Source organism: Balearica regulorum, chromosome 21, assembly GCF_011004875.1.
Source record: "Balearica regulorum gibbericeps isolate bBalReg1 chromosome 21, bBalReg1.pri, whole genome shotgun sequence".
NCBI lineage: Eukaryota > Metazoa > Chordata > Aves > Gruiformes > Gruidae > Balearica > Balearica regulorum.
Window position 1 is genome coordinate 3,426,472 of NC_046204.1, and position 27,850 is coordinate 3,454,321.

The 27,850-nt window shown below is 43.3% G+C and overlaps 1 protein-coding gene across 9 annotated transcripts; it reads left to right on the plus strand.

Annotated features, from left to right (window-relative positions):
- The first annotated feature begins 237 nt into the window (after nucleotides 1-237).
- On the plus strand, nucleotides 238-27,747 carry LOC104641877 (tumor necrosis factor receptor superfamily member 4). Of its 9 annotated transcripts, XM_075773004.1 has the most exons (15): nucleotides 238-1,025; nucleotides 2,726-2,862; nucleotides 3,012-3,245; nucleotides 3,334-3,394; nucleotides 3,717-3,800; nucleotides 5,128-5,242; nucleotides 5,370-5,430; nucleotides 6,209-6,331; nucleotides 6,692-6,793; nucleotides 7,209-7,275; nucleotides 7,828-8,057; nucleotides 8,353-8,478; nucleotides 16,591-16,724; nucleotides 17,528-17,640; nucleotides 18,914-19,922. In XM_075773004.1, the coding sequence occupies exons 6-15, from the start codon at nucleotides 5,177-5,179 to the stop codon at nucleotides 18,933-18,935; spliced, it is 1,044 nt and encodes a 347-aa protein (XP_075629119.1). In that variant the 5' UTR covers nucleotides 238-1,025; nucleotides 2,726-2,862; nucleotides 3,012-3,245; nucleotides 3,334-3,394; nucleotides 3,717-3,800; nucleotides 5,128-5,176; the 3' UTR covers nucleotides 18,936-19,922. The 9 variants fall into 9 exon arrangements, 8 of the variants coding, with proteins under 8 accessions (XP_075629119.1, XP_075629118.1, XP_075629120.1 ...); XR_012838545.1 differs by lacking the exons at nucleotides 238-1,025; nucleotides 2,726-2,862; nucleotides 3,012-3,245; ... (1 more) ...; nucleotides 5,128-5,242; nucleotides 5,370-5,430 and having other exon boundaries at nucleotides 3,409-3,800; nucleotides 18,914-19,020; nucleotides 19,810-19,928; XM_075773003.1 differs by lacking the exons at nucleotides 238-1,025; nucleotides 2,726-2,862; nucleotides 3,012-3,245; ... (1 more) ...; nucleotides 5,128-5,242; nucleotides 5,370-5,430 and having other exon boundaries at nucleotides 3,409-3,800.
- Nucleotides 27,748-27,850: the final 103 nt, after the last annotated feature.

Sequence of the window (27,850 nt, forward strand, 5' to 3'; positions counted from 1 at the left end):
GCGCCGGAGCAGAGATCCCCCTGCAGCCCGTGGTGAAGACCATGGTGAAGCAGGCTGTTCCCCTGCAGCCCATGGAGGAAGGATGAGGGGGTGTAGTGATTCCACCTGCAGCCTGTGGAGGACCCCACGCCGGAGCAGGTGGAGGCACCTGAAGGAGGCTGTGGCCCCGTGGGAAGCCCGCGCTGGAGCAAGCTCCTGGCAGGACCTGTGGATCCGTGGAGAGAGGAGCCCACGCCAGAGCAGGTTTGCTGGCAGGACTTGTGACCCCGTGGGGGACCCACTCTGGAGCAGTTTGCTCCTGAAGGTCTGCACCCCGTGGGAGGGACCCACGCTGGAGCAGTTGGTGAAGAACTGCAGCCTGTGGGAAGGACTCATGTTGGAGAAGTTCATGGAGAGCTGTCACCTGTGGGAGGGACCCCACGCTGGAGCAAGGGAAGAGTGTGAGGAGTCCTCCCCCTGAGGAGGAAGGATTTTGCAATGTGATTGTTCACAATCTAGTTAAGACAAAAGTTTTAGCAATATTAGAGTATAATTATATAAATGTCCTGACTGCATTCTTGTATTATACTCTAGTTATTTGCACAATTATTTATAATTAGAGTGGACAAGTTCTATCTTGTCATGCCTGATTCTCAGAAAGCAAGTGCTAATTTACAGAGGGATTCTTGAGCAGCTGAAATATGATGATGACATTTGGAACTCTATCTTTCAATAGAGGCAAAGATTATGCATATGCAGTTTTAGTTTAATCTTCTGATAATGCGAGCACAAAATCCCTTGAAAAATACAAGGTAACACAGTATTTAGCTAGCAACTGCAAAAATGTTAAAGTATCTATTGTTGTTGTGCTATTTGCCACATACCTGATAAATCTGAAGCTTGAGGAACAACTGTGAAAAAAAAAAAATTAATGAATGCATGGAGTTCTGCACCTTAATGTGTTTTGTTTTTCTCTGCCAGAAATCTGGATCACACATTAACTAACAGCTGTAAGGATGAAGTGGACTGCATGGTGAGATTTGGAGGTACATGAGATTATTCCTGTCTTGGAATTTTAGAAGTTCAAACTATTCTCATTTGTCCATAGACTTACATATTTTTAAAAAGTATTTTACATGCACTCAGTCTTTCTCAGATTCTTGCAGGTCCTTTCCCATAGGAGAACCCTTATTTGCCTGCAATCCCTAAGGAATCTAGTGACTTTTGTTTTAAAGCCTTTTATTAAGCACTAGTTTTAAGTTCCATGTTCTTTTGGGTGTGTGGTTTGGTTTTTTTCTGTACACAAGCAATCTACCTACTGTTAATAGGACTTGGTATCTGAGTGCTACTATCTCATGGACAGGTTTCATCTTTCCAGAATCCAAAAGCTGGTGTAGGATATCTAGGATAACCACCTGTAGTCAGAATGATACATGTATATTAAATAAAAGCAGCGCAGGGTCTTACTTCTGACCCATAGCATGGCTCAACTCACCACTCTGAAGCTCTCCTCTCTTACTACAATCAGAGTAGCTGCATCCAGGCTGTTTTTTGGGAGCAGCCTGTTGCACAAGTGATCCCTGGGGCAATGCCAGGCAGCATTTGGGAGAGGTTAATTTGCATTGGTGAAAATCCAGCCACGGAGTGTACTAGAGCGGATAATTGCTGTGTTCTCTCCCCGTTTTATTTACTTGCATAATATGGCCACATCAAGCCTGGAAACACTTAAGGATGCCCGACACAAAAGTTGAATTCTCAAGATGATATACGAAGTTTGTGTGCTAACTGCTTTCATTGAATGAGGATTTGATTTGTATTAAAGCATCCTTAACAAGAATATTAATGCTTCATCATCATGGCTGTAGTATTTTGGGCGTTTTCAGTTTAAATGTGTATAGCAGAATTCTAGCCTTACCTTGTTTGTGAACATCAAAGGAGTTTGCATTTTCAGTTTCTTACTGAATAATAATTGGCTTATTGAATAGGTAAAGTCTGCTGCTGTTGAGAGAGAGAATTGGGGGGGGGAAATCTGCTTAAACGTTGCTGAGGAATGACTGAGTCATGAGGCATAAAGCTGCTTAAATGGCATTGAGTGTGATGCTAAATTGGGAAGAGATACGGATATTTCCTGCGTGCAGCTACCAAGTGTGAAGGCAGTTGAAGTTCAGCTGGTATGGTTTACTTGCTCTGTCAGCTTTGCTGCCTTTTGGAAAGAATGGCTGTAGGGTATAACTTCTTTTCCATAGTGGTGGTTTTCCAAAATGCTTGGAAAATAGGAGAAGTAGAAAAATAGTTACTGTTTTGCCTCACTTTTGTTTCCTCTTCCGCTTTTAAACAGTTTTACAGAAATTTAAGAAAGAAACGAACAGCAGCAGTTCTGGATAAAACATGCCATGATATTGCTGTTCAGTCCTCCCAAGTACTGCAGGCTAATTGGGATCCCAAATGTAACTTCTCTTCCAATCAAATCTCCTTTGCGTTTAGATGTAAATTGACTGTAGATCTGCTGTGGGAAGTCTGGCTCTGGTTTTTTAAACTAATGTAAATAAAACATCTTTGATTACTGTAGGATGTCTTGTTTACTTGGGCCTTTGCGTAAGAGTTGCTTGAGTCTCTTAGAACTGAAATTTAGATCCTAGATCAATAAGATCAAATTAGTAAAATTCTAATAGCGAACCTGAAAAGTTAAGCCCACTAATTCCCAGCATGATCACTTTTTTTTCTCTACTCTACCTGCCTGTGTTAGGTGAGGGCAGGACTCCAATGCCAGCGTGCTATTCAGCCGCCTCCGTTGCTGTCCTATCGTTGCTGGCTTGCACGGCTGGATGGAGCCGCCTGGGGGTTTGTGGTCCAGACTTAACGTGCTTCGGTGGAACAAAATAGGTATCAAAAGAGCTGCTACGTGAATATTGCATCCTTTGCTTTCACAGAGCGCACCTCTGCTGGAAGCTTTTATTTCCACGGGAGCAAATGGTAGGGGTAACACAGAGTCTCTGTTTTGGAGTCAGGAGCTTACTTCTCTTCTGTGGCAGTGCAGGGAGTCTGATACTAAGAGTCAAAATGGAGACTGCAAATGCTTCTCATCTGTAGCTTTTGCTTAGCTCCTGAGGGCAATATCAAGATGACTGATGCTTTGTGATTCCGCACTGTCCCTGAGAAGAGAACTGTATTAAGAACGTTGGGTTTTATGCAGCAAGAAAAGTCACAGGTCTACTGTTACCGGGAGAGAATCTGTCTGTACTTCGCCTTTTAAGGAGCAAGCCTATGTGGGGTATGTTTCATTTTACCTATGACTCTCATCTGTAAAGGTTTTCAGGCGTTACCTTTATATTGCTTTAATACTCTTCTTTACAGTAACAAGGATCATCGCTTCTAGTTCTCCTGGCATTCGACATCTGTGCTTTAATACTGAGAGGTATGTAGAGGCACTCTGTTTTAAGGCTATGAATAGAAATCTTTTCATAACACTATTCAGCATGCTTTCTGCCTATGAATATTTTAATTGTGAAGTGCACAAAATAGGTTTGTGGGGTGTGGGAAGAAGGATGGGGGCGTGGAGCACATGCTGGGAATTTCCCAGCAACTGACATATGTATTTGTTCTGATCACCAGTGATTTAGAATTGCTTCTCCAAGATTTTGCCACTATCAGAATTTTGCTGGGACAGTAGGGCTGCATTATGGTAGCTGTAGGCTTTTACTCACGTTTTTCTACTCTTTTGTTCTTGCTGCTGGCAGTCGCTATTAGCTGTTGCTTGGGATTGAAATGCAAAGAACATCAATATCCTTTCGGTGACAAATGCTGCAAGGACTGTGCCCCTGGTAAGTGATTTTCACTGGATGTTGGTTATACTTGCTCGATGTAAAATTTATCGGTTAATAACCTGTAGGTAGTAGAAAACAGCTTGACGGAAATATCATTCAAATGTAGGAAGCATAACATGGAGAAAAAGCGTTTAATGAGGAGACTTTCGTATCAGTCTAGACTGACAAAGATTATTTCTGTAACACACTAGATTTAGGAATCCTCCTTTCAGAAAGAACTAACGTGTTCCTGAACTACTTTTGTGTGCCTCAGTTTTCTTAATGTGTCAGTGAAAAGATGGTAGCATTTCTGTTACTGTCCTTTACCTATTACATAAAGAAGCTCAGAAATATTGCATCATAATGGAAAAAAATCAGGTAATTAATTCTGTTGCTAAAGATGTTTTTTAAGCTTTCTTTTGTAGCAAGGTTTATACTACTTAAGATTTGGGGTTTTTTTAAGGAAAAAGATACACTTGATTCATAGACAGAGATGAGCAAAGCGTAACTTCACAGGAAATGTGTGTTTCCTCCTTTCTTATTGTAGAAACTGAATGAGTCTGAATTCAGGGCTTTGCATGCATATGTGTGGTTTTTTCCACAATCTGAGTATCTCTGAAGGCAATGCAGTATTGAGAAACACAAATGCACAAATATCAAACCTCAAATACTTTAATAGTTGGGATTTCTTTACAGAAATGACTTGGTGATGAAGAGTAACAACAGTTAACAGGCTAATATTGCTGTTGAAGAGGCAAGCCCCTTAGCAGAAAGGATTCTTTTTAGTACAGTCAATATTTACTGTCCTAAAAAAAAACGGTACATCTGCACGCCTAGAGGGAGTGTAGATCATGTCTGTAAATGCAGTTGCAACTTATCTTGCATACGGCTTTATGTGCATATTTCAGAATAATTACTTCCTCTTTTCATAATTAAATCTACTGCACAACATGTATATGACATGAACTGATGCGGTAGCATTATCTTCAAAGATGCTAATTGGAATAAATTCAACCTTTAATCTAAGACTTGAGGCAGTTTATTGCATTATTCTCAAAACTACTTAAATCTGAGTGTTTCTGAACTCAATTTCAAGAAAGGCATACTTGTATGCAGATACAGATATGCCTTTATCTCTAGAATTTCAGTGTCAGGTGGAACAAAACCAACTTTCATCAGTTTTTTTGCATTGTTAGCAAATCTGCTGCTGTTGTGAAGAAATGCTTCCCCAGTAGAAATTCGCATTTCTTCTTCCTGATTGTGCAGATGGTAAAAATTTAGAAGTCAATTGCACGTATTGCGATCGCTAAAAATCCCCTGTATTTTGCCACTCAATACAATGCAGAGAGCATTAGAGAGAACAAAAGACTTGGTGCTTATTGTTTGCCTAGAGAATGGGAAAATGGAGAACCAAAATGAAAGAAACAGTCCATGAGAATAAGGACGTATTTAAGCTTAAGGTAAAAACCCTAGTCGTTAAAGCTGTCTATAGTCGCTGCAACCTGTGCGGTATGGAGAGAAGCTAGTGAGATGGAAGGAATATGTCTGACTCCTTTTCCAAAATCCACTCTTAACTTGCTGTTTCAGTTTGGGCAAGTCGCTCTGCTTACAAACCTTGTCATCCTAGCGCATCAGTCGGAGCTTCTGTGTAAGTGCTGTGTATCTTACAGGTTGGATTTTGTGGGTGAAAGCGTTCAGAGCTTGTTTGTCAATGCAATGTGTGATACACACATACTGTTTGGAACAGTGACAAATGCCTGCCTTACATTTTGTGCTGTGTCTGACTGTTTATGAAATGGAGCTAGTAACATCTTTGATGTTGCATGCCAATGTAGATGCGTATCGAAATACAGCCGCATTCTTTCATGCCTACTGGGCTTACAGAATGCCAACAGAAAGATACAGTTATTCTTGACTGCTTTGCTAATGAATTTTCTGCAAACCAGAATAGTAGTACATTGCCATCTTTTGCACCTATTTGGGAATACTTTGGCTTGAACTGCATGATTTATCTCATAAGGGAAGGCAGGATCTGTCATAAAGCCATTGTATTACACCAGAGATCAGATCTATTGCTATGCTAAAAACCTGCTTTTTTTTCCAAACTGACACTGGCTGCAAACTGTTATGTCTAAACCATATGAAATGGTGGTCTGGAGAAGTGGTATTTGGAATCCGCTGGGAGAATTATTTGGGGCATTGCCTCAGCTCTCAGCAAGTCATCAGGCCCCTATGACCCATTTTCGGTCATGCTATGGGTCAAAACTTTTAGGGATTCTGGCATGTCTAAATCTACTGAATGTTTTCAGCCAGAGTTGTAAGTGGAACCATCACTTTCTGGGCACTCTTTCATTCTAATGCATGAAAATGAAGGGAGTTCCTTCTGATAACAATCAGTTCCTCCTTCTACATGGTCTTTGTTTCAGGTGAAAGAATGAGAAGCCGCTGCACAGCAACAACAGACACAGTTTGTGCCCCCTGTCAAGACGAATACTTTAGTAGTGAGCACAACCACAACTTCTGCAAGAGTTGTACAATCTGCAGCACTAGTAAGTCGGCTGTATAGTGGTTATTTCTTGATACGAATTTGGGAGGCAAGCAGTCTTCATATCCTGTCTTATCTTTGTGTGCTCCTCAAAGGCTGATGTCATATAGCCTGTCACTTGTGATGACCAAATCCAAAGGCTGGGTTGTCACTTCAATAGCTGATATCTCCTGGTTGGTACTGATAGTAGAGCCTTCAAAGGGAAGCAGGCTTGCTCTGCCTGAAGACTGGTGTCTTCAGAATTATTAATAAACTCTGTTCTCTGCAGTTGTTTCTACACACAACAGATAGGCACAGAGTAATTAATTTTCTTTGCTGTCTTTATTTCTTGTCTCTCACTCGCCCTTTATTCTGTTGTTGCTAGGGAAGGGGAGCATGGAAGTGAAGAAGTGTGAGAAGACCTCTGACAGAATCTGCGTGTGTCTTCCAGGTTACATGCCAGATGTCAGATATACACTGGGAAGTGGTAAGTTAGTGATGTGCCAGACTCTCCAAACTTTTGCATCCGCTTCAGATGAGGTGGTTGTTATTTCTAGTTTAAAAGCTGTTGTCATTTGTCTCATTGGTATCTTCACACAAGTGTTATAGCAGTGGGGTTGTGCAAACTGTTGCTCTGTGATTCCTGAGCTGTGAGAAACCTTAATGCTCTCCTTGTACCCATAATTAGCCAGTAGAGAAGACAGGAAACCTTGCCAGTAGCAGCTTAAAATGAGCCACTGAGTATGTTGAGTTACTTCTGACCCAATGACTGTGGCTTTTAGAGGCTACGTGGGTTTCGTTGGGTCTGTTCTATAAGCTAGAGTACTAGTATAAGCTATTAGTGTAATTACTGTGTAGCTGTATAGTGCTAACTCAAATTCTGCCTCTTTCTTTTTTCCCAGTATGCTCACCATGTCCTGAAGGGTCCTATTCCATAGGGCAAAATGAAAACTGTCAACCTTGGACCAAGTATGTATCACTGACGGAAAAATGTTCAAAGCAACATTTTGGGTTTACTTCTGTAGCAGTTCATGCCCAAATCGTGGTGTGAGGAGTAAACCTGCAGCAGATGCAGTGAAACCATGTTCCTCATGACTCTTGGGAGCCTTGAGCACTGTGTACTGATTTGAAGCATCTGTCTGCCTTCCACCCTTTCTCTCTTCACCTAAGGCAACAACAGTATTCTCAGCCCTTTTTTTTTTTTTTTTTTTTTTTTTTTTTTTAAAAGCTCTGGATGCTTTGTGTCTGTAGCAAAAGGTTCCCTTGCCAAATGCAGCCATGTTTCGGGGCTGTTACATGCACAGATGCTAAGTAAAACAGAATGTCAGGGGTTTTCTCCAGTAATAACTTTAGTTAGGTTAGTTGTTGTTCACGTATCTGTAGAATCTAGGAAAAGTGAAGCCTGAGTTGGTATTGATAAAACAAGGATTGTAATGTTTCTCTCACTTGTTCCATGGAGATCACTTAAAGTCATTACTGCAACTGTTTGTAAAACTACACTAATTTATTTTACAACTCTAGCTGCAGCCTTCTTGGGAAAGATACTCTTCGACAAGGGACAAAAACAGATGATGCTGTTTGCAGCAACCATGTCACGCAGCCAGCTACCTCTCGGAATGCAACACCTGCTTTGTATCTTTCCACCACTGACAACAAGAATAATGTGTCGACTGCCATGTTGTCACCGTCCAGACCCAGTGTGATTCCTTTCATTTGCCCAGATACGAACAGCCCCACAGAGACTAACTGGGGTAAGGAGAGGGAATGACCAAGTCTAGTCTCTCTATGTACTCTTTTTCTATTTACATTGGAAATGAAATCACGCTCTTTCTCCGAAGCCATAGCTGTATTTTACACGGTCTTTCAGTGAGACGTACACATGATTCCAGACTTCTTGGTAATTTGCTTGGCAGCTGGGACTTTGGGCTTTGTGGTTCAGGGGCACTTCTGGAGTTCTAGGTTCCTTCTTTTGAAGCTGGAAAGCCATGGAAGCTCCAGCTAGAACCACGAATCTTCTTTAGTGTATTCCTCTGTTTTTCTTCCCAGGGTCTTTATCACTTATCCTTATTTGCCTGATACTGCTTATGGTGAGTGGAATGTCCATCCTCCTGTTGATTATCCAAGCAGCCAAAAAAGACACCAAAAAGAAGCCTTGTAGGAACAACCAGCAGGGTGAGTTTCTTTTTATGGTGAAAAACGTCATAAAGAAGGAATAATCAGGGCGCCCTATATGATAAATTGTTTCAATCATAATGAAGTCTACCTGGCTAAGTAGCACAGTGTCATCTGCACTTAATACCCATGGTCGATCCTCTATTTAGCCCTGATGTGCTGGAGGTCATAGTGTCTCAAGTTTGCATTCTTACAGAGCACAGATTCCCCTGCTTGTTGCCATGCAGGATTCTCTCTGATTTTAACTCCTCCTAGCTTTTTCCTCTCTTATTCCCTGCAAAAATGATGTAATGATTTTGTGCAGGGAATTCTATTTAGTGCAGAGAGGATCCAGAATTGACAGTCTTTTTTTAAAGAGTGTATCGTGAAGTTTTTTGCCTATGTAGAAATGAATTCTCTTGAAGTGTCTCCTGCAAACACAGGAAAGGTTTGGCTGAGAAGAGCTGAACCCTGTATTTAGAATTGAGTGACAGCCTGGCTCTTGAGTCAGCCCACAGCTGCCTCATGTTGCATTCACAGAGCAGTGGTAAAGTGTACTTTCACTGTTCCCTATGCTTGGTGTTTCCTAGCACTGGCTGGAAAGATGAGCACTGACCCAAACGTTACTCAGTCACCCATGAAACTAGAAAAAGTCCCTGGATTCCCTTTTCCTGCCCTTTCTACTCTGTACAGCTTTTTTTTTTTTTTTTATTGTTATCTTTCAGAAGGAAGGAGCTTTCGAATTCCTATCCAGGAAGAACAAATTGACTCCAATTCTAGTCTCATCAAAAACTGACTCCACATTATGTTACTGTTTTCTGCATTTCTGAGCCGATCGATTGTAACAAGTCATGTGACAGAGTGTTGTATGGATGTGTCTAACTGTTTAATTGTGCTTTGGTTCCTTTGGTTCTCGTTGAGCGTCCCCTTTTGCATTAGGACCCACAGGAGGAGCTGTTCTTGGTGGAATCCTGTGATTCTGAGGCGGATCCTGTACGCAGATCCCTGTTGCCAGGACTGAGTTGATATAGTCCTCTCTGCATTTCTAGCCAATTCTGTATGTAGTAATGGGCAGTTGTCTTTGGAATGAAGAAAGTGTTTATGGAGCTGTAAGAGCTGATCATTGAGCAGACAGAAAAACAGGGAAAGCAAAAGACTTACTTTATGAATGAGTTTATATCTTGTCTTACAATTCTGAGAAGCTAAGCAGAGCATGTCGCTCTCTTCTCAGTGCAGGGATCTCCAGTGTTTCAGTCTAGTCCCCAAATGAACTCTCCTCACTTTAGGTGGAGGATCTCCCATGATGAACCTACCCAGATTCCTTTGTGCTTCCATTTTTTCAAGTTATGGCATACGTCAGCTGTGCCTCCAGAGACAGTTGTCATTGCTGGTCACTCTCATGCTAGCTGTGCACCGGAATAGCACCAGAATTCTGGTGTTAGCTGTTAAATGACTGTTGAGATACGGCTATTCGATGCCCCTTTTCTCTTTTCTGCATTTCTTCAAACATACTCATTGAGAAATTGTCACGTTAACACGTTGAGCAGTGTCCCTGTTGTCAGGCCAACAAGTGGAATGGCTCATGATCACCAGGTAGGTCCAGATCTCCAGGAGTTTGGAAATCTCCATGGAGATCTTCATGTGTGTGGAAAGTAGAATATGTGGTTTGCTAGAAGGCAAAGGGAATGGTGATTTCTGATTAGAACGTTATTAGTGGAAACTGTAGTTCAAAATAGCGGGGAAAGGTAGAGTACCACTTGTCTAAGCTTTAGTAGTTGCCATGTATAACTAATGTTTTATCTACAAGACCTGTGCAACCGACACGCTGTGTGCTTCCTCTTGGTGGACATCCTGTTGTGCTGAATACCCTGGTGTGGCTATCATCAGCAAAGCTACTTCAGTCAAGCTTGGACATGTCCACAGTAAAATTGTTTAGCTTAAACCACTTTTGTGGGACTGGATTGCTTGCTGTGAACGTAGGGAGAAATCGCAAGCAAGTTTGGTTCCAGTCAGTGCTCTGGATTTGATAAAGTTAGTTTATGTCTTAGGTTTAGGAGCATGTACATGGACATTTAGAGTTTTTCTGCTGATGAACAATGATTTCTGTGATGGTTTGGAAAACAGTAATTCCTTAGATGTTCTCTGTTGGTAAGAGGCAAGAGCTGAACTCTTAACACAGCGCTGACTCCTTGGGCCTTCAAGCTTTGCATTTTAGCAAAGACATGCAAAGATCCTGTAACAGTGGACAGATGCCTAAACTGTGCTCTGACCGTTCCTCTGGATGATCACCTTGTGCATGCTGTCAGTGGAACCTGCATGCAGAACTGAAGAAATGTTCTTGATTCAGTCTCTGCATAGTTAAAACACCTGGTTGTTTGCCTGTACGCTGTATGAAATGAATTTTACTTCTGTCACATTTTACCACAAGTTAGTCTGTAGTTTTAGAAAGCATTCAAATTTTAGATAGCAAGTTCAAAATCTGAAGTGTCTGAGAGAAACTTGAAGTGTTATTGTCAATAGCTTTTGATGTAATTTAAATGCCTCAGTGTAAAAGTTCAAGAAGCAGTAAGTTTGGAAGTTAAATAATTCAGAACTGCTTTTCACTTCAGGTATAACTCCTCACTAGATAACTCATTAGAGAGAAGTATTTTATATACACAGTACCAAAGCATGTGCCACAATATACAACAGGAAGTGTATTCAAGGATACAACTGGTCTCTACAAACATGTTTTTAAACATATGTTTTCTTATATGTTATACATATGGTGCACTTAGCAGTGATTTCCTATTTGGAAGTGCATATACAGTGTATATAAACATTTGTATTATATACGAAGTGTGATAGTGACTTTTTGAAATAAATTGTGTTAGCAGCTAGATGTGCGTGTATGATGTGTATGTTATTTCAGCGTGTGCATAATTCTCACAGAAGGCAGGATCACCAAATGGTCAACCCTATGGCTTAGCAGGCTTTGAGTTCATGTGCTGCCTTGCCCCTACCTTTCTGTGCAACTTGAGAAAGCTAGAAAGCTGTGTGTGGAGTGGTTTTGGTTCGGTTTTTTTTTCCCTCTGTAAATCTCGCCTGGCAGCAGATTTGACCTGAGAGTTGCTGGGATGTTCGAGATGATAAGGCTCAGCCCCTTCAAAAGCATAGGGTCCCTGTTGTGAATGTAGAGGACTTTAAAAGTGTGCCGTGGCCTAAACACTGTCATCTTGCAGTGAATTGGCTGGCAAAGTGCAACGGAAGAATCCGAGAAATGCATTCCAGGGAACACCCAACAAATTCTCAGAAACAATGCTTATCAAGCTTGTAGGCTGCACTTGAGAGACAATAAAGCAAGCACCATGTTTCCATGTAACCGAGCAATGTGCAGATAACTAATGAGCTATCTGAAGTTGTGGGTTACATGGTGAAAACGCAGCCCACAGGAACAGATGAGCTGCTGGCTTGACAGAAGTGCTGCTGTGACAGCTCCTCTGTGGTGCGGGCTCATTAACCGTTTCCACGAATCTTAACTTGTTTTCTGCCCTCTGGCTCAGCTGCACAGGAAGATGCCCGAGTGCGCTCGCTTCTCGTGCTTTCCTACAGCCTCCCGCTCAGGAGATGCCCTCACGCTAGGGCCCGCGTTCCCTCTGGTTGAAGAAGGAGCTGGTGACGGCTGTGGAAGTGCACAGCAGAGGTGGGGGAGCCGAGGACAAGTTGCATTTTCTCACCAGCGTTTGGAAAACTGAAAATGGACAATTTGATGTCCTGCGTGGCTGAAGGCCCGTAAGAGCAAGCCCTCGCAGGCAGCAGTCGCTGGGTTTTGCGCTAACCTGTGAGCCAGGCGGTGCTGGCTGTACTGCTGTGGAACTGTATCCAGCCGCTGTGCCGAGATGTGTAATCCTATCAGAGGAGTTAAACCGTAATCACGTTTGATAGGATTGGAGGCATTTATAATTTGATTTTTTTTTTTTGAGGATTTGAGTGTTGGTAGATTGCCGGTTTAAATAAACTAATGTGATATTTCACACTAAATAAAGCAATAACTTTTTTTTTAAATTGCCACTTTCAGTCTTGTCACTCGTCTGTGAAAAACTTAGTTGGACTTTTTGTTCCAATCCTCCCTGAAATGGCAGAAGGTAGTTAAAAATAGGCAAAGCATCTTGAACATTTTGGTGCTGCCTTCTGCCCACGCTTGTCTTCCTTCGTGCCAGAAATGAAAGTCCTTTCTCAAAGGTATAGGCCTGTGTCACAAAGTAAGATCCTGTTTTTCAACCATTCAGATTTCCCCTTTTTCAGGCACTCGAGAGAGACAGTCTAAGTTGTGCAGCTTCCTCTAAGCTGATAAAGATAGGGCTGTACTGGAAACTTTTTCCGGTGTAACGCAGTAAGCTGAGGTGTCAGTTCTTTTATTCTGCAAACCAGTGCTAACTCTGGGTTTAGCATGAGCTGTACTGGCAGTTAGAGTACTTGGTAAGCCTATATGATTTGTGAATTAAATGCATCTTGGGTTGCCATAGAGCCTGATCCAGGAAGTCACTTAAGCACATGCAGAACTGTCTGCATGGATGTTGTCACTAAAATTTGGCCTCTTGATTGTTTTAAGAATGAAGATGGTTCACAGAGATGCTCAGAGGGCTGGAGCACCTCTGCTATGGAGACAGGCTGAGAGAGTTGGGGTTGTTCAGCCAGGAGAAGAGAAGGCTGCGGGGAGACCTTAGAGCCCCTTCCAGTCCCTGCAGGGGCTCCAGGAAAGCTGGAGAGGGGCTGGTGACAAGGGCAGGGAGTGACAGGCCAAGGGGAATGGCCTGAAGCTGCAGGAGGGGAGATGGAGATGGGATGGGAGGCAGAAATCCTTCCCTGTGAGGGTGCTGAGGCCCTGGCACAGGGTGCCCCGAGAAGCTGTGGCTGCCCCTGGCTCCCTGGCAGTGTTCAAGGCCAGGTTGGATGGGGCTTTGGGCAACCTGGGCTAGTGGAGGGTGTCCCTGCCCATGGCAGGGGGTGGGAACTAGGTGATCTTTAACCATTCTATGATAAGATGGTATTTGAGAGCCATGTTGGAAAAAAATTCTATAAATGAGCTAGGTTTTGCAGTTCTTGAATGCTCCTTTCAGACTGCGGATATGGCAATTAATATATGTATTTCATGTTTCAGTAGTTATTTAAAAAAAACCCCACACATCCCTAAGTTTATGCTTTTTATGTTCACACCCTCCTTTGTCTTTTTTTTTGTTTGTTTTTGTTTTTTTTTTGTTTTTTGTTTTCCCCTACAAGTATCTGCTGCTGTGGCTACGCCAGATCTTTTATGTGCTGTCTTTTCTCTTCATGTTCTCCTGTGACTTAGAAGCGCCTCAAAGTGACTCAGGTTTGCCACGAGAGATGTAAGAAAGGTCACATCCGCTGATATACGCCATACCAGGTACTAAACTGGAAAGGAAGTGCACACCTCTGTCTGGTTTTGGTTTCCCTCTATGAAATGTCAGTTATGTTACTACCTGGTCTCTGTGCTATTGGGATTGTCTGCGAGGAGTGACAGCTTTGGGCAGCCAGGCTGTGCAAACAGCCCCGAGGTGAGACTGAGACTCGTTCCGTAGGCTGAGGCGGAGCTGTGATGAGTGCATGCTGCAGGGTCCTCAGCGCTGCTCCAAGGACGGATCCAGGGTTCTTTGCAAAGCTCTAACTGTTTCCGGGTGAGGATTTAATTTGCCTCGTGTGGCATTACGTGAATCACCCGTGCCTCTGCCGTGTTGTTTGACTGCTGTGCCCCAAGCATTACCTGTGATGGGTTTGCAGGGCAGTAATTCTCCCTGCGTACCAAGAGAGGGCAGGCATTAGACAGGCACTGCTAATACCCCAAATCTGGAAACCCCCGAAGTAGCCAGTCGCAGTCACTGCAAAACCTCAAGGCTGGCCTAAAGGTCAGCAGAGCTGGCAGGAACCCAACAATTTTGTCTTCTAGTTTCAGGCTGCAGATCAGCTATTTGTCTTCAAGGGTTTTTTTACCCCAGTCTTTGGACGGTACTATGGGAGCCATCACTGCTGGTATGGTACCCTCCTGGGGAGCCGATGTCCCTGTGCCCCCCGGTCCAAACTTCCCGTGTGCTTGCTGCAGAATGTGCATCCTGTAGCTAGCAATGGAGCTTTTTACAGTGGGATGAAAACAATTTATGAGATGGAGCTTACGAGGCAATTTGTACATCGGTCTAACAAGTATCATTAGTCATTCAGAAATTACGTAGATTTCATGTGAACGACCTGTAGGAGAATTGGATGGCTTCTTTGGTCACCTATTATGGGTAATCAGACAATCTCTATGTCAGGAAACCGAATAATCTTCCCTAGTAACAATACTATGTCACTGGTGACGTTAAGTCCAAGGAGTGTCAGTAAAGCCACTGGACTTGCAAGAACTAATTACATGTTTGAGGAGGGGTTATGCTCTTTTTTGTTGTTTTGGGGGTTTTTTTTCTCCCTCTTTCCAAAAGGTTAGTAATCTGGATGGTTCAGCAAACTGGTGGCTCCAGTGACCCCAAGCAAAAAGGAAACTGTAAAATGAGGCTCCTGGCATTGTGTATAGCGTTCAGCTCATGGCGGGATAGCCTTAAGGTGGGCAAAAGTAGAATTCACAGCCAGTTCTGTAAATACTTTTAGGAGTGTGCGCCCTGAAGACAGAAGTACAAGTTGCAGCATAGGTGCACTTCCACGTGAGCGTGTCCTGGTTTCAGCTGAGAGGGTTAATTTTCTTCATGGTAGCTAGTATGGGGCTATGTTTGGGATTTGTGCTGGAAACAGTATTGATAATATAGAGATGTTTTTGTGATATGGACCTGTTGTTGTTGAGCAGAGCCAAGGCCTTTGCTGCTTCTCTGCCGCCCCGCCAGCGGGATGGCTGGGAGTGCCCAAGGATTTGGGAGGGGACAGTCAGGACAGCTGACCCCAACTGACCAAAGGGATATTTCATACTATATGATGTCATGCTCAGTTTATAAGGAGCTTGGGGAAGAGGAAGAGTGGGGGCGGCGGCATTCACAGTGATGGCGTTTGTCTTCCCCAGTCACTGTTACGTGTGAGGGAGCCCTGCTTTCCTGGAGATGGCTGAACGCCTGCCTGCCATGGGAAGCAGTGAATGATTTCCTTGGTTTGCTGTGCTTGTGCACGTGGCTTTTGCTTTACCTATTAAACTGTCTTTATCTCAACCCACGAGTTTTCTCACTTTAACTCTTCCAATTCTCTCCCCCATCCCGATGGGGAGGAGCGAGCGAGCGCCTGCATGGTGCTCAGCTGCCGGCCAGGGTAAAACCATGATGGGGTGGAAGAATCCACTGATTCTTCCTTCGTAGCTCATCCTTGAGCACTCCTCCTAGCGTTACGTGTGCAGGTCATGGTAGCACAGAGGAGGGAGAAGGGATTAGGAGATCTGTAACATCTTTTCTTCTGTTTCATCACTGTGCGCACTTATATTTCGACCTTTGGTCTTTGCCACGTGTTTCTGTGCCCCCCTTCCTTTGTTGAAGGAAGGAAAAGCAATCCATCTTCCCCAGGTCTCCTGCTAGAGTGAGGCCCCACACTTAGAACTGAGGTTCATTTATTGGAGACAGTCATAAAAGATCAAGGTCTCTTCATCCAAGACTGAGGAACTAGAGCCTGGCACGCAGGAGATGTTTCGGTTCAAGCTCCAGCACGAGCCCTTGCAGAGTCTCTCTTCAAAGGGACAGCAGCAGCATCGTTTGGATGTTCCTTTTTAGTGGCAACTGGGAACCCCAAAGCATTTCTGAACATCTCGGCCCCTTGCTTCTTCTCTTTACCTGCTCGAGACTGTGCTATGTCTTCCTGTTTCATGCAAAGGAGAAGGCACTGCATGATCTACGTGCTCAGACACCCTGAAGGCCACATTGTTTCTAACAGCCTTTTAACCCTTGGGATTATAGTTTTGAACAGAGGTCACGTGGATCGAAAGAAACTCCGCAGGCCACAAAACCGCTGCTCGTGTGTGAAGATAAAGACTGTAAAGATTCCTAATTTCTGAAAGTCTTGGTCAAATATTGTCTAGTTCATTCAGCTGCTGCTGAATAAAACCACCAAATAGGTGATGAGGAGTGAGAACTACTGGTTATTGATGAGCGAAACAGGCATTTTTTCTATCAATAGGTGCAGAAAGAGTTGGAAAGCCTACCGGATCAGGCAGCGGCATGGAACCTGGCAGTGTTGATGTACATCGCATACAGGACAGAGCAAGAAAGGGATTGACAGATGAAATGTCAGCTACCTTACATCAGAGACGGGTAAGGTTAGCTTTAGAAAACCCCCAAAGATTTTTAAAGCCAGGTAGTCAAGTTGTCTCTGAAAGGTCACTGCTGACTCTAGAGATTTAGACTTGGCGTATACAACTATTGTCTGTGATCTGACTGTAAATGTTCCATCATCTGGCAGTGTCTGTGCATGACTGTCATGCTTGAACAAGAATGAAAGCACGTAAAGACCAATTCAGGAAAAAAACCATTCAAAAATGATAGAGGGAAATAAATGATTAGTTTCTATTCTGATAAACACCAGGCATCAGGTACCACGTACGCTAACTGCCTGCCTGCAACCTTTGCCAGGCTTAAGGTTCCCTTGGGTGCCACCTGCCAGTTGTCTTGGCAGGACCTTTGGAGGTCCCTTCTCTATTGCTGTGTTTATGATGCTGAGTAAAAGTCTGATTAATGTTCATATTTTGTATTTAGGTAGTGCTAGTTATTAAGCCTGAGCTGCACCCCTGGGCAAGTGTCTCAGCGACACACAGAGCTGAGCCCGTCTCTTCCTATTCCTGAGTTACATTTTTCTCTGCACACCTCATGAATAAATGATTTGTCAGGGTTACTCCTAAGAGCATTTGTGACATGTCCCATGGTTTCTGTCGGTGTTGCCAGCTACTGTAAGAGGGTTTGCAGCCCTTTTATGTTTGTAGAGAGCCTACACGCTATCATTTAATGAAACTGGAAGCACCTGACCTCAAAGGCAGGTGCTGATGGGATGATGAAGAAATCTTGATTACAAGTATTTTGTCTTTCCTTCATGGGTCTTTTGTTCTTGTTTCTACATGCAGGTGAGACTAATACCTCTTTTACAGACTCTAAGACAGACACGCAGAGCCAGGGAAAGTGTTGGGCTGAATCGGAAGGAGTATCCTGTCCCATCCACAAGCTCTTTATGGATGCGGTGAGGAGCTTCTGGTGCCACATTTCCCCACTGTACCAGCCCGTGCTGGGGAAGGGACAAAGGGTAGGAGAAGGTGGCAGGGAGAGTTTGGCTAGCACGCTGTTTGCAAGGGCAGTAGCAGCACTTGTCATCAGGGCAGAGGTGGGTGCTCTGCCCGCACAGTGAGTTGGAGGGGCTTAGGGCACTCCAGGTATTCCTTGCCTTGTTGTATGAGGAGGAGTCGTTTCAATCGGTATTGCAGCCAGCACGCCCTGCGGTGAATCTTAACGTAACCCCATGGGAAGGATTTTGAAACAAGTTCTCCTTCTTATTAGCCTATTCTTTTGAGAGCCAGGGATAATAAAAATATCCTCGGAGTTGGTCAGGCCTTGTGTGCACTTCAGAAATGGTCATAACCGATTGGAGTGTATTGCTGCAGTGTCCCAGTGCTTTGCCTAATAACTTGTCTTCCTCATGAGACTCTGCTGAGTTCTGAAGGGGGTGAGATGAAGTTTTGCATGCTGCTGAGCACACCGTGTTTTCTGTGCAAGGGCAGCACCCTGACCAGTACGTGTAGACCTTCCCTGTGTTGCCCAAGCGTTGCGGTTATGCTGTTTGGAGGGGCTTGGCGAAAGGAATCCTGGCCTGGGGGACTGACCCCAAAACTGTGGTGTGCAGGACTTTCCGTGGCCAGCTGGGCAGCAGCCGCAGCGGGTGGTGTGTCTGTGTTTCCAGCGCAATGTGAATGGTACAGGGTTTGACAAGTGTGAGGAGCAGTGCTATGTGGGAAGAGAAGGGGATCTCCTACAAAGTAGGAGGCTTTTAGGTTCTGAAATGTAACAGTTGGCCTTCTAGGGGCATTATGTGGGAAAAACTGACGGCAGACACGTGCATGTTTTGCCTGTTAGCACCTAGTTTGGATGTTATCTCTTGATAGAAAGGTTTCACCTAGCACAGTTAAGAGTACGAGTAGTTTTGCAGCATACATTTTTAAAACTAGAAGGGTCCTTTGCATACCAAACCTATCTGATTATTTCCAACCCATGACAGGAACACAAGGAGATCCCTGAGTAGACCAAAGACTAAGTGAAAAGTGCGTCAACTGACCTGCTCTTTGAGATCCATAGGTGAATCTTCAGTAAGAAAGTGTAGAACATGCTGAAGGAAGAGTGCTGGTGGCTGTGTGGGAAGGTTATTCAGGCTTCATTGGCTGTGTATTAAACTGAGGAATTAACACGGCAAATGTCAAATGCTGTTGGCATGGCATTTTCTAGTGGTGCTCATCTCTTCACAGGTCTGACTCTCCCTTGCCTTGACCTATGTGTCATCACATGCTCTGTGGAAAAGAATCCGTTAAAAACTGCTTCTGTATCAGAACTCATCTGTTCAGTTGAGAATGAGGTTGGATTTTAAATACTGTCTTCACTGTGCACACATAAAAGCAACCACAAGCTCCAGGGATAGAAGCAAACCCCAGGGTACAGTGGAAAAATAGTGTGTGTGGCGGGGAGCAAGCAAGCTGTCTACACATAAAGCAGAGATGGGAGATTGCATATGCATCTGTATAAGGCAAGACATTTTGGAATTGAAACCCTGCAGCAGGTGATGATTACACGCAACACAGCTGTGCCTATGTACAATTTTGCTGAGCGGGTGTCTTTTGTTAAATCTCAGTGCTCTGGGGGTCAGAGGAGCTGTATGTGTCTCTAAAAAAGAGCCCATTGCAGCCGTTTTCAGCTTTGGTGCTGATTTTGCAGACCCTGGGGAAGACAGTATTCTTTCTCTTGGTTTCATGGTGTATCCAGCTCTGGAAAATAATTCAGGAGTTTCCTGATCCAGAGTGAAGGAAGTTGAAAACAATTAACAGAATCAGAAAATCTGAGTGCATGGCTGGACTTACTGTACCTTACAATCTGATAGTTAAATCCTTGAAGGTTTCTAAATTCATTAGGAACTCTAAGTCAGAATGAAATAGTCTGAATAGAGCGCTGAAGTTCACACACTAATTTCATTTGCTTTATTTTCCAATTGTATATAAACTTGCAAAATCCTTTGAAAATTAAATTACATGATGCTATGTCTCACTCCTAACCTTTTGTTCTCTTAATGAAGTTACTGATGTATGGTTGCTTAGCTCTGCTTTTTTTTAGAATTTGATGACGTAAAATAAAACATTTTCCCCGCCCCAAGGAAACAGGAACAGTGCAGTCACAAAAAGCACAGCGCCTTCGCAGTGTTGGGGAAAGCATACTTTTGCAGCAAAGCCCTGATACAAGCCCACCCTAGTGTGCTTTTGGGTTGCAGAGCTCCAAGACATGATTGAACAGACAAGTGAAGTCGGTCACCTCAAGATTCGAGCTTGCTTGCTGCTGGTGGTGTGCCTGTGGCAATGGACACAGCAAACTCTGGCAACGCCGTGCCAGGACGGTGAACTGAGAATAATCAGTAAAGACAAAATGAAATGCTGCCCCAAATGCAGCTCAGACAAAGGTAAGGGAATGATGTGTCGGTCTTCTTTCTGTTTCTCAATATTGTTTTCTGTCAACCAGGGTAATCATGTGCGGGGAACAGGTGTGTGTGTATGTGAATGTATCTTGAGTAACTGTATATGCAAAACAAAATGGAAAGGGCTTCCGTCCTGCCCCCCTAAATTCATAACGTGCCTTAGCGATAAACTTCAGAGTGGACTCATGTTTCAGATTTATTATGTACTCGTAATTATGTAGTAGGGAAGGGAAAACTAAGTTTCTGTGGGTTGGTCTTGCTCCCAAGGAAAGAAGGTGTTCACTTAACGCTGATTCTGAGCCCTTGCTCCATTCAAACGTGGTTTCAGAGTTTGTCTGTGCCATTCAGACTTCAGAGGGATTACAGGGGGCGATGCTCTCTGTAAGGGTCTCCTTTGCAATTTGTGGTCCTAAGGAGTGGGAATCATCCCACTCCAGTCCCTCCATTCCACTGACCTGTGCTTGTCCCAGAAGTCAATGGTCAGACAAGGTCTCAGGTGATCATTACTTACTATTCTTCCTAATTTAGTGCTGTCCGTAATGGTAGACAGAGCTGAGCAGTAGGGAACATGCAGCTTATTTCTATGACCTGCAGTGAGGAATGCACCATCTGCCTCAACTGACAACAAGGACTCCGAGTACCCTGTGGAAGGAGTGAGTGGACACGTGGGATTTGTGGGAATGAGCAATAAATAGGTGAAAAGCTATAGAGTCCTCAGTAGTGTGGAGACCCCAGGGTATTTCCCTTCCCACTGACATAAAGTCAGTCAGCATGAGGTAGGAGAGTCATTGCGTGGTGGGATCAACTGCAGAATCACCCACTAATTATATGCAGAAAGAAGCATCCCCAAGTTGTTCCTTTTTTGCTGCCAGACTTCTTAAAGTTTTGAAGGCCAGTAAGAGGAGGCCAGTGGGCAGAGGAAGATGTGGGCAGTTTCCTGGTTGCCCTGTACATTCCATCACCAACCTCAGGAAATAATCTTTGCTTGATCTTTGCTACTCACTGTGGGTTTCTAAGCACGATATTGAACTAGGCAGCATTTCCCTCTATATGTTTTTTTCTTTAAGGTTATGCAGCTTCCTGGTTGAGCAGCACTTTTCCTCTAACTGACCTCCAACTGCTTGAAGGACTGCTTGAGACTGTTTACTGATGGATCAGTATATATGATCAATCCTTTGCTTTCACGAACCTGGGTGCCTCTTAGAATTAAAGGTGGTATTTTTGGAGTGCAAGCAAAGTTCACAACAGCACCCCTCCAGAAACAGAGAACACAGGGTAGGAAGGTAGCTGGTTTTATGGCGTGGATTTAGACCCACTTCTGCCAACAGAGTGTAGGAAGCAGCTGCTGTTGTTAGGAAAGGCATGGAAAAGGAGCTCTAGCTTCACTGGCCAAGGATCTTTTGGGCATCCCTCCTCTCAAGGCTGAGCCTAAATGAGAAGAGCTATGGCAGTGTCCTGAGAGCTGACTGGATGGATAATTAATGTGTAGTGCTTCTCGGGGGCACTGGCAGTGCCCCCCTCATCCCCCAGTGTCTAAATCTGCGCAATGTAGTAAAGCAAACCTGCTGCCTTACTGCTGTCTACCATGACTTACGCTGGTATTCCAGGTAAGAGAGAAGGGCTACCATGGTGAGTCACGCAGTGCTCAGATAACCAAGGTGTCAAAATCTGCATGGTGCTGAATTTGAGTACTCTAAACTTTATCCAGTATCCCTGGGAGCGACATCTTTCTGGTATCCATTTGTTCCACCACATCACAGTAAGGAACTATTTCACCTGTGTCAGCCAGTAAGACTAATGGTTGAGTTAATTTCTGGCCTCTATGACAAAGGCAAATCTAACTTCTTTCTTCTTGACAGGAGATGACGGCATATGTCAAAACACCCAGGACCACGAATGCAAATGTCGTCAGGGATACAGCTGTACTGATAGTGCATGTCACTACTGCAAAAAGCTGCCTGAATGCGCAGAGGGCGAGGAGCTGGTTAAGCTTGGTAAGTAAAGAAACACGAATGACTCGAACAGCCAGAGTTCAGTATAAGTGACTGGCTGAGCAGCAGACAGTTTCCTTCACTCGTTATAACCTACTTTTGGGAAGGCTCATGATGCAGAGAGAAATGGCATTTATACTGTAGCCTCTCTGACTAAAACTCCTACTTTCCCTGTTTTATAACCCTTCCCTTCCTAAATTTGAGACTTTCACTTTTCATGCTCGGACTTTTGGAATCCTTTTCTTCCAAGCTGCTAGAACGGTCGGCAGGAGACTGTTTTACTCTGTGTTGCCTCTGAACCTTACCCCCTCTGCTATCAGATCAGACTGTTCTGTACCCCTTCTGTAAGGGGTCCACCCATATGTTTCCCAAACCCCAAAGGTGGTAAGAACTGCTTATGTGTTTCTTATGGGGGTGGGGGGGTAATTCGTAATGCAGAAAATGTGTAGAAGGAATGCATTATGCTCTAATCTGTTGTATCTCCATCTTTCAGGAAAGGCCACTAATAATTCATGTTCTCTTTTCTTACAGGCGTTTTAGACTTCACGTTCAAATGTAAACCGTGTGAGATAGGAACCTATTCTAATGTTAAGAATGGCAGGTGCCATAACTGGACTGAGTAAGCATTTATTGATACTTTACTTCCTTGGAAATATGAATGATAAAATTCTCAAATGATTAATTAGAAAATAAAATTGAATCAAAGATGAAATCACCAATAAGATTAAATGATGAGGTTTTTAAATTCAGCAATATGATATTTCACTCTCCCTTGGCTTCATAAATAGTCGATCTCAAAGCAGAACTTAAGACAAACTGCTGTGTATTCAACTTGCTTCCAAGTCCAGCTCAAAGTGATGCAGAATTATACCAAACATGGACATAACTTGAAATAAACAGACTAAAAAAATATGCAGATAAACAGTTGTAATGTAGGGTTATCTTGTTGGGGAACAGCCTTAACTTTACCTGTATTGCTATAAAAAGGAGAAAAAGGAAACAAGGTGTGGAAAGAGTGGAGGGAAGGCAGAAAGGGAGCCATGGGAAAGATTGGAGAGGAAGGAAGAGAAAGGCAGGGACATTCTAAATGTGACTCTTATTCTTCTTTTAGTTGCGAAAGTTCTGGGTTTCTAACAATCAAGCAAGGCAACAGTACACATAATGCAATGTGTGGTTTCCCTACTAAAGATTTGGAGAAAGGTACCATCTCACAATGACTTGTCTTTTTTGAGCCTGTAACTTTTCTCTACAGTTTTTCAGTTGGTGACTTGCTGCATAGTTATCATCCAGAGCTTGCTATCATGAACATTTGCTTTGAAAATGACCGTTGTATTTCTGGCACTATTAATATAGGTAGAATTGTTGACCTGGGCAAGGATTCCACTGTTAAAGCACCATCAGTAATAAAGGTAGAGAAAAGCCCAACAATTATCCTTGAACAGAGCACACTTATTTAGCAAATTATCAGAGTTTTCCATTGAACTGCTCTTGCTGTTTTGCTAGATTTTCTTAGGAAGACAATAGCTTAGTCATCCAGTTCCTTTATGAAATCAGTTGAGTCCACAGCTCCCAGAATTGAAACCTCATGTCTTATCATGAGTCAAATTAGATAGCAATAAGTGGGTACGGGCTTTGCAGGTACTGAGTATCTTGAAGACAGCAAGCTGCACTGCTCCTGCCTTTCCCCCCCACCCTTGTCCCTACAATGAATTGGTGTCTTTCAGATCTGGACCCTTTATTCAGAGAAATTGTTGGTTCTGCTGACACAAATTGAAAAATGATCCTACTTTTATCTCCCACAAGGCAGCCGCAAATGTGAGAATTTGGCTTGCTGCAATGCTGTTTAGAGAAACATTGAAGCCAAGTCCCCCCAAAACGCAAAACCCAAAACCAAGTAGATAGAACAAGTGATAACTGCAAGAGGGAGAGACATTGAGCAATGAAGAGATCAGGCATGTGGGGTTTTTGTACGAATGCTTCCTAGTACAGACAGTGATCTATTGTACCTCTGACTTAGAGCAGCTCCATTTTATTGTTAATACCTGCACTGCTTTTTTTTCCTTGGAAAACTGTTTTCCACTGAAAGAGGAAATTAATCTCTAAATTTCCTTGGAAGAACTGAATTTTCTTAATCTTTAATAATGATATTTAATTGCAGCTCCTGTTACGAATGACTCTCTGTATATCACCATCCTGGCCATCCTTACTGCAGTGGCTGTATTCGTTCTCATCTTGCTGACCTTCTTCTTGCATTTCTGCATATGGTCACTGAAGAAAGAAAAATACCCCACAGCTGACAGTAAGTGCACCTTTGTGGACTTCTATGTACCTTTTCAGTGGCGAACAACGTGCCCATCGATGCAGGGTCAGAATGGAATAAATTAAGTTGAATGAATAGAGTAAATAAGGATTTACTCTGTGATTATGGGTGGGTTACTTAGTTTCACGAAGATGCAGTGCATCACCTGGGTCTTTGTCCTTTCCTCGGAGAGAGGCTGTATTGGGGAAGGTAATGGGCAAGCTAAGAGACATGTGTGAAGACCTCTTGTGTGCGCAGTGCTTTTGCTTACTCTCACTGCAGATCTGGAACCTAACTTCCCTAGGCTGATGGGGGCTCCACAGCTGTCACACCATAGAGAAGAGACTTACAGCTGCCAGTTTCCAGAAGAAGAACATGGAGACAAAACACCAGAAGAAAAGTCTTGCTATTTCCACCCTCAGAGTCTACCATGAAAACAGATATATTGCAACGTGCTATGAGAATGGGGAGCTGAACTCAGCTTTCCAAAAAAAAAAAAAAAAAGAAGGGAGGGGCTGGGTGCGTAAAGCGTCATTATATACATCGCAATAAGGAACGGGTTTGGAGGGAGTTTTGCTTTTTCTTCTCAACAAACCTAGCATTTACAAACAAAAACTGCTCAGTCAGGCTGACATTCAGTTCAGTTGCATTGCATTATTGCAAGTTTCCTGGGTTGTTGGGCAGTTTTTTTTCGTTGATGGTCTTTTAATCTTTCTTTGGGACCAGGGACCCTTCTTATTGTTATTCCCCTTTGCATCTTCCACACGTGTGTCTGTGGTGCTCCCACAGATTGGTACACGCGTAGAAGGCTAGCGTACCACCATCAATCCCTTCAGTGCGACAGGAAATGCAGTAGTACCTATAGGGCACTCTGACAGCTTTCACAGGCTACGGGTATTCCCAAGATGTGTCCTGATGCTCATGTTAAGGGAATGAGGCATTGCGCCTAGCAACCATACCTAGTACTCTTCTCTACGCAGGCAGTGCTTTTCGCTTCTGCCAAATTGCCCTCTTTGTTATGCAGCAAAGGGCCATCACTCTTAATCCATGAGATATGCTCCTCTCCATCCCCACAGGAGGTGTTGGTTAGGCCAGTCTCAGCACGCAGAGATGCCAGTGTGATCCTGCTACGGCCACATCATTTGTGCTTGCAGAGATTTTTCTATGCAAGGTCCGTGATCCCCTCCAGGGAAACAAGAGCAAGAGGGGAGTAACATTTATCTTTCTCTTCTATAACTCAGCAGTCCTTGGTACCTGGAATACTGGATTACAAAAAGGAGACTTCTGAAAGGCTCAAATGAGGATCACGCTGTCTAGAAAAAGGCATTCAGTTTAATACTCTCTTCTCACCTAGTTTATGGAGTAGAAAAAAACAGTGGAAAACAGAGGAAAGCCCAACATTTGTTCTTGATGCATTTTTTCCCCAGCCCAGAAGAAAAAGAACCAGAGCATCTGCTGGTGTATACCAGCATAGCTCCAGTGACTTGATCATCAGCTGAAAGATGTTCCCCTTACTGAAAATTGTACCATGGAGTTGTTTTTTTTGAATGTTAGATCAGCGGTCCTCCAGTTTCATAGAGCTCTAACATGGCTAGAATTATTTGTTTTGCTTGAATGTCAAGGGGGCAGGGTTTCAGCTGGACTTGGTTGTTCTCTGAATTGACACTGATTTCAATTAAGAATCTAGCTTGTGGCTTCAACTAGTTAAAACTCACACATGTCCTTTTTATATATTTTTTGTGTTATGTGACTGCAATAACAAATTCAAAGCTCTGGATGCCTTCAGGTTTGGCCCTCTGGTGGAAGCTGCTTCGAGTAGGCTCTTTCATGACCGAATCAGCTCTGGGCAAAGATGAGTTTTGACTCAGCCTTCGCATGGAATGCTTATAACTATCTAACAGTATAGCCATTACATCACCTTCCTCCTCATGATTTCTTACAGATAATGTAAACAGCACAGGGCTTCTAAATTAAATCCTTACAGAATGATGAAATTTCTGTTAATTGCCTGGCTAACCACTCAGGGGGGATTGTTCCAAGTCTGAATGCCATGCTGTTTTAAGTAGGGCTCTGTGAAATGACGATAGCTGCGGAGCAGGAGTTATTGCCTCCTCAGACGTGTTGCAAAAGCACTTGAACAGAGAATCCAAAGAAGTGGGACAGGTTGTTACTACTTTGGTAAGCTAGTCACATAGCCTCGGTGCGCCAAGGCAGGCTTGGTGAGACTGGGTGATGATCTACCTGTTAGACTTTCATTGAGGTGACTCCATGCGTGGACCTCTTTAGGCAGCCCAGTCCAGTGACTGATTTCAAATCGGAGAAGAAGAGACATTTTGCTAGTTAAAATTTATATTATCCATTATGATTATGAGGAAGAATTGACTCTTTAGCATCTTTTTAAGCATTCGTAAACTATCGTCTCTCCTTGATTTCTCTAGACTCTTATCCTGCTTCACAAGCTGTGGTTTCTAGACCTCTTAGCCTCTATCTCTAAGCTCTTTCCAGTTGGTCCTTCTTGAAGCCTTTTCTGGAGGAGGTCTTGGCAAGCTTGAATAAAGCTGAAGGATTAATTTTATGATTCATGGACATGGGTTTCTTGCTGAACATTTCTTCAGTGATTATGAGAAAAGGAGCTATCCTGTCTTTTTTGCTTTTGTGTGTGTGTGTGTGTACATTATAGAGTCTTGCAACTGGGTGAAATAATTGTAAGGGAAAATGAAGTGCCAGGTGTTATCCCTTCACTATAATGTACTCCTCCATAGTCCTAGTTTTAATCTTCTAACTTCTCTGTTACTGTGTTTACTGCAGCTGACATCCGTATACCATATGACTTCATGTAGAGTGAGAGCAGTGATACTTCGCAACCCTAAAAGGATGCTGTGAGACATAATTAGCACTTTCAATGTACTACTGCCTTCTTTGATCCTCTTACTGTTAATCTTTGTGTTGCTGAGAATTTTTCCCGTAGGTATCTCCATGTGAAATTCACATAAAAAGAGAGAGTTTTCCTCCATTGCTTTGGGAAATGTGCAGATTCTTAATTGAGGTGAACTGGAGATTCACTCAAGGAAAGGTGAAAGCATTGGATTGGATGAAACAGGGTAACTTTTTTTAAAGTGTAAGATTGTCTCTGCCTTGTAAGCCGTTTTGCTATAGGATTTAATATTCTCAGAAGTCTAAACACTGGTTAGCAAAGACATTTCTTACAGTTCCTTCTATGTTGGCCATGTTTGTTCTTGGCTCTGTATAGACCCTTCTTTTTTTTAATGTTTTCGACAAGATTTATGATTGTGACCTTTTGTAAAGGTAAAATAAACTTGAAAATTGAATGAAGTGCCTATGTGATCTAATTAAGCAAATTGCAAAGCAAGGGGTTTATTCTTTAGATTGCCCCAGTGTTCTTGAGCACACTTCCCAAGTGACTTCCCCTCTTTTA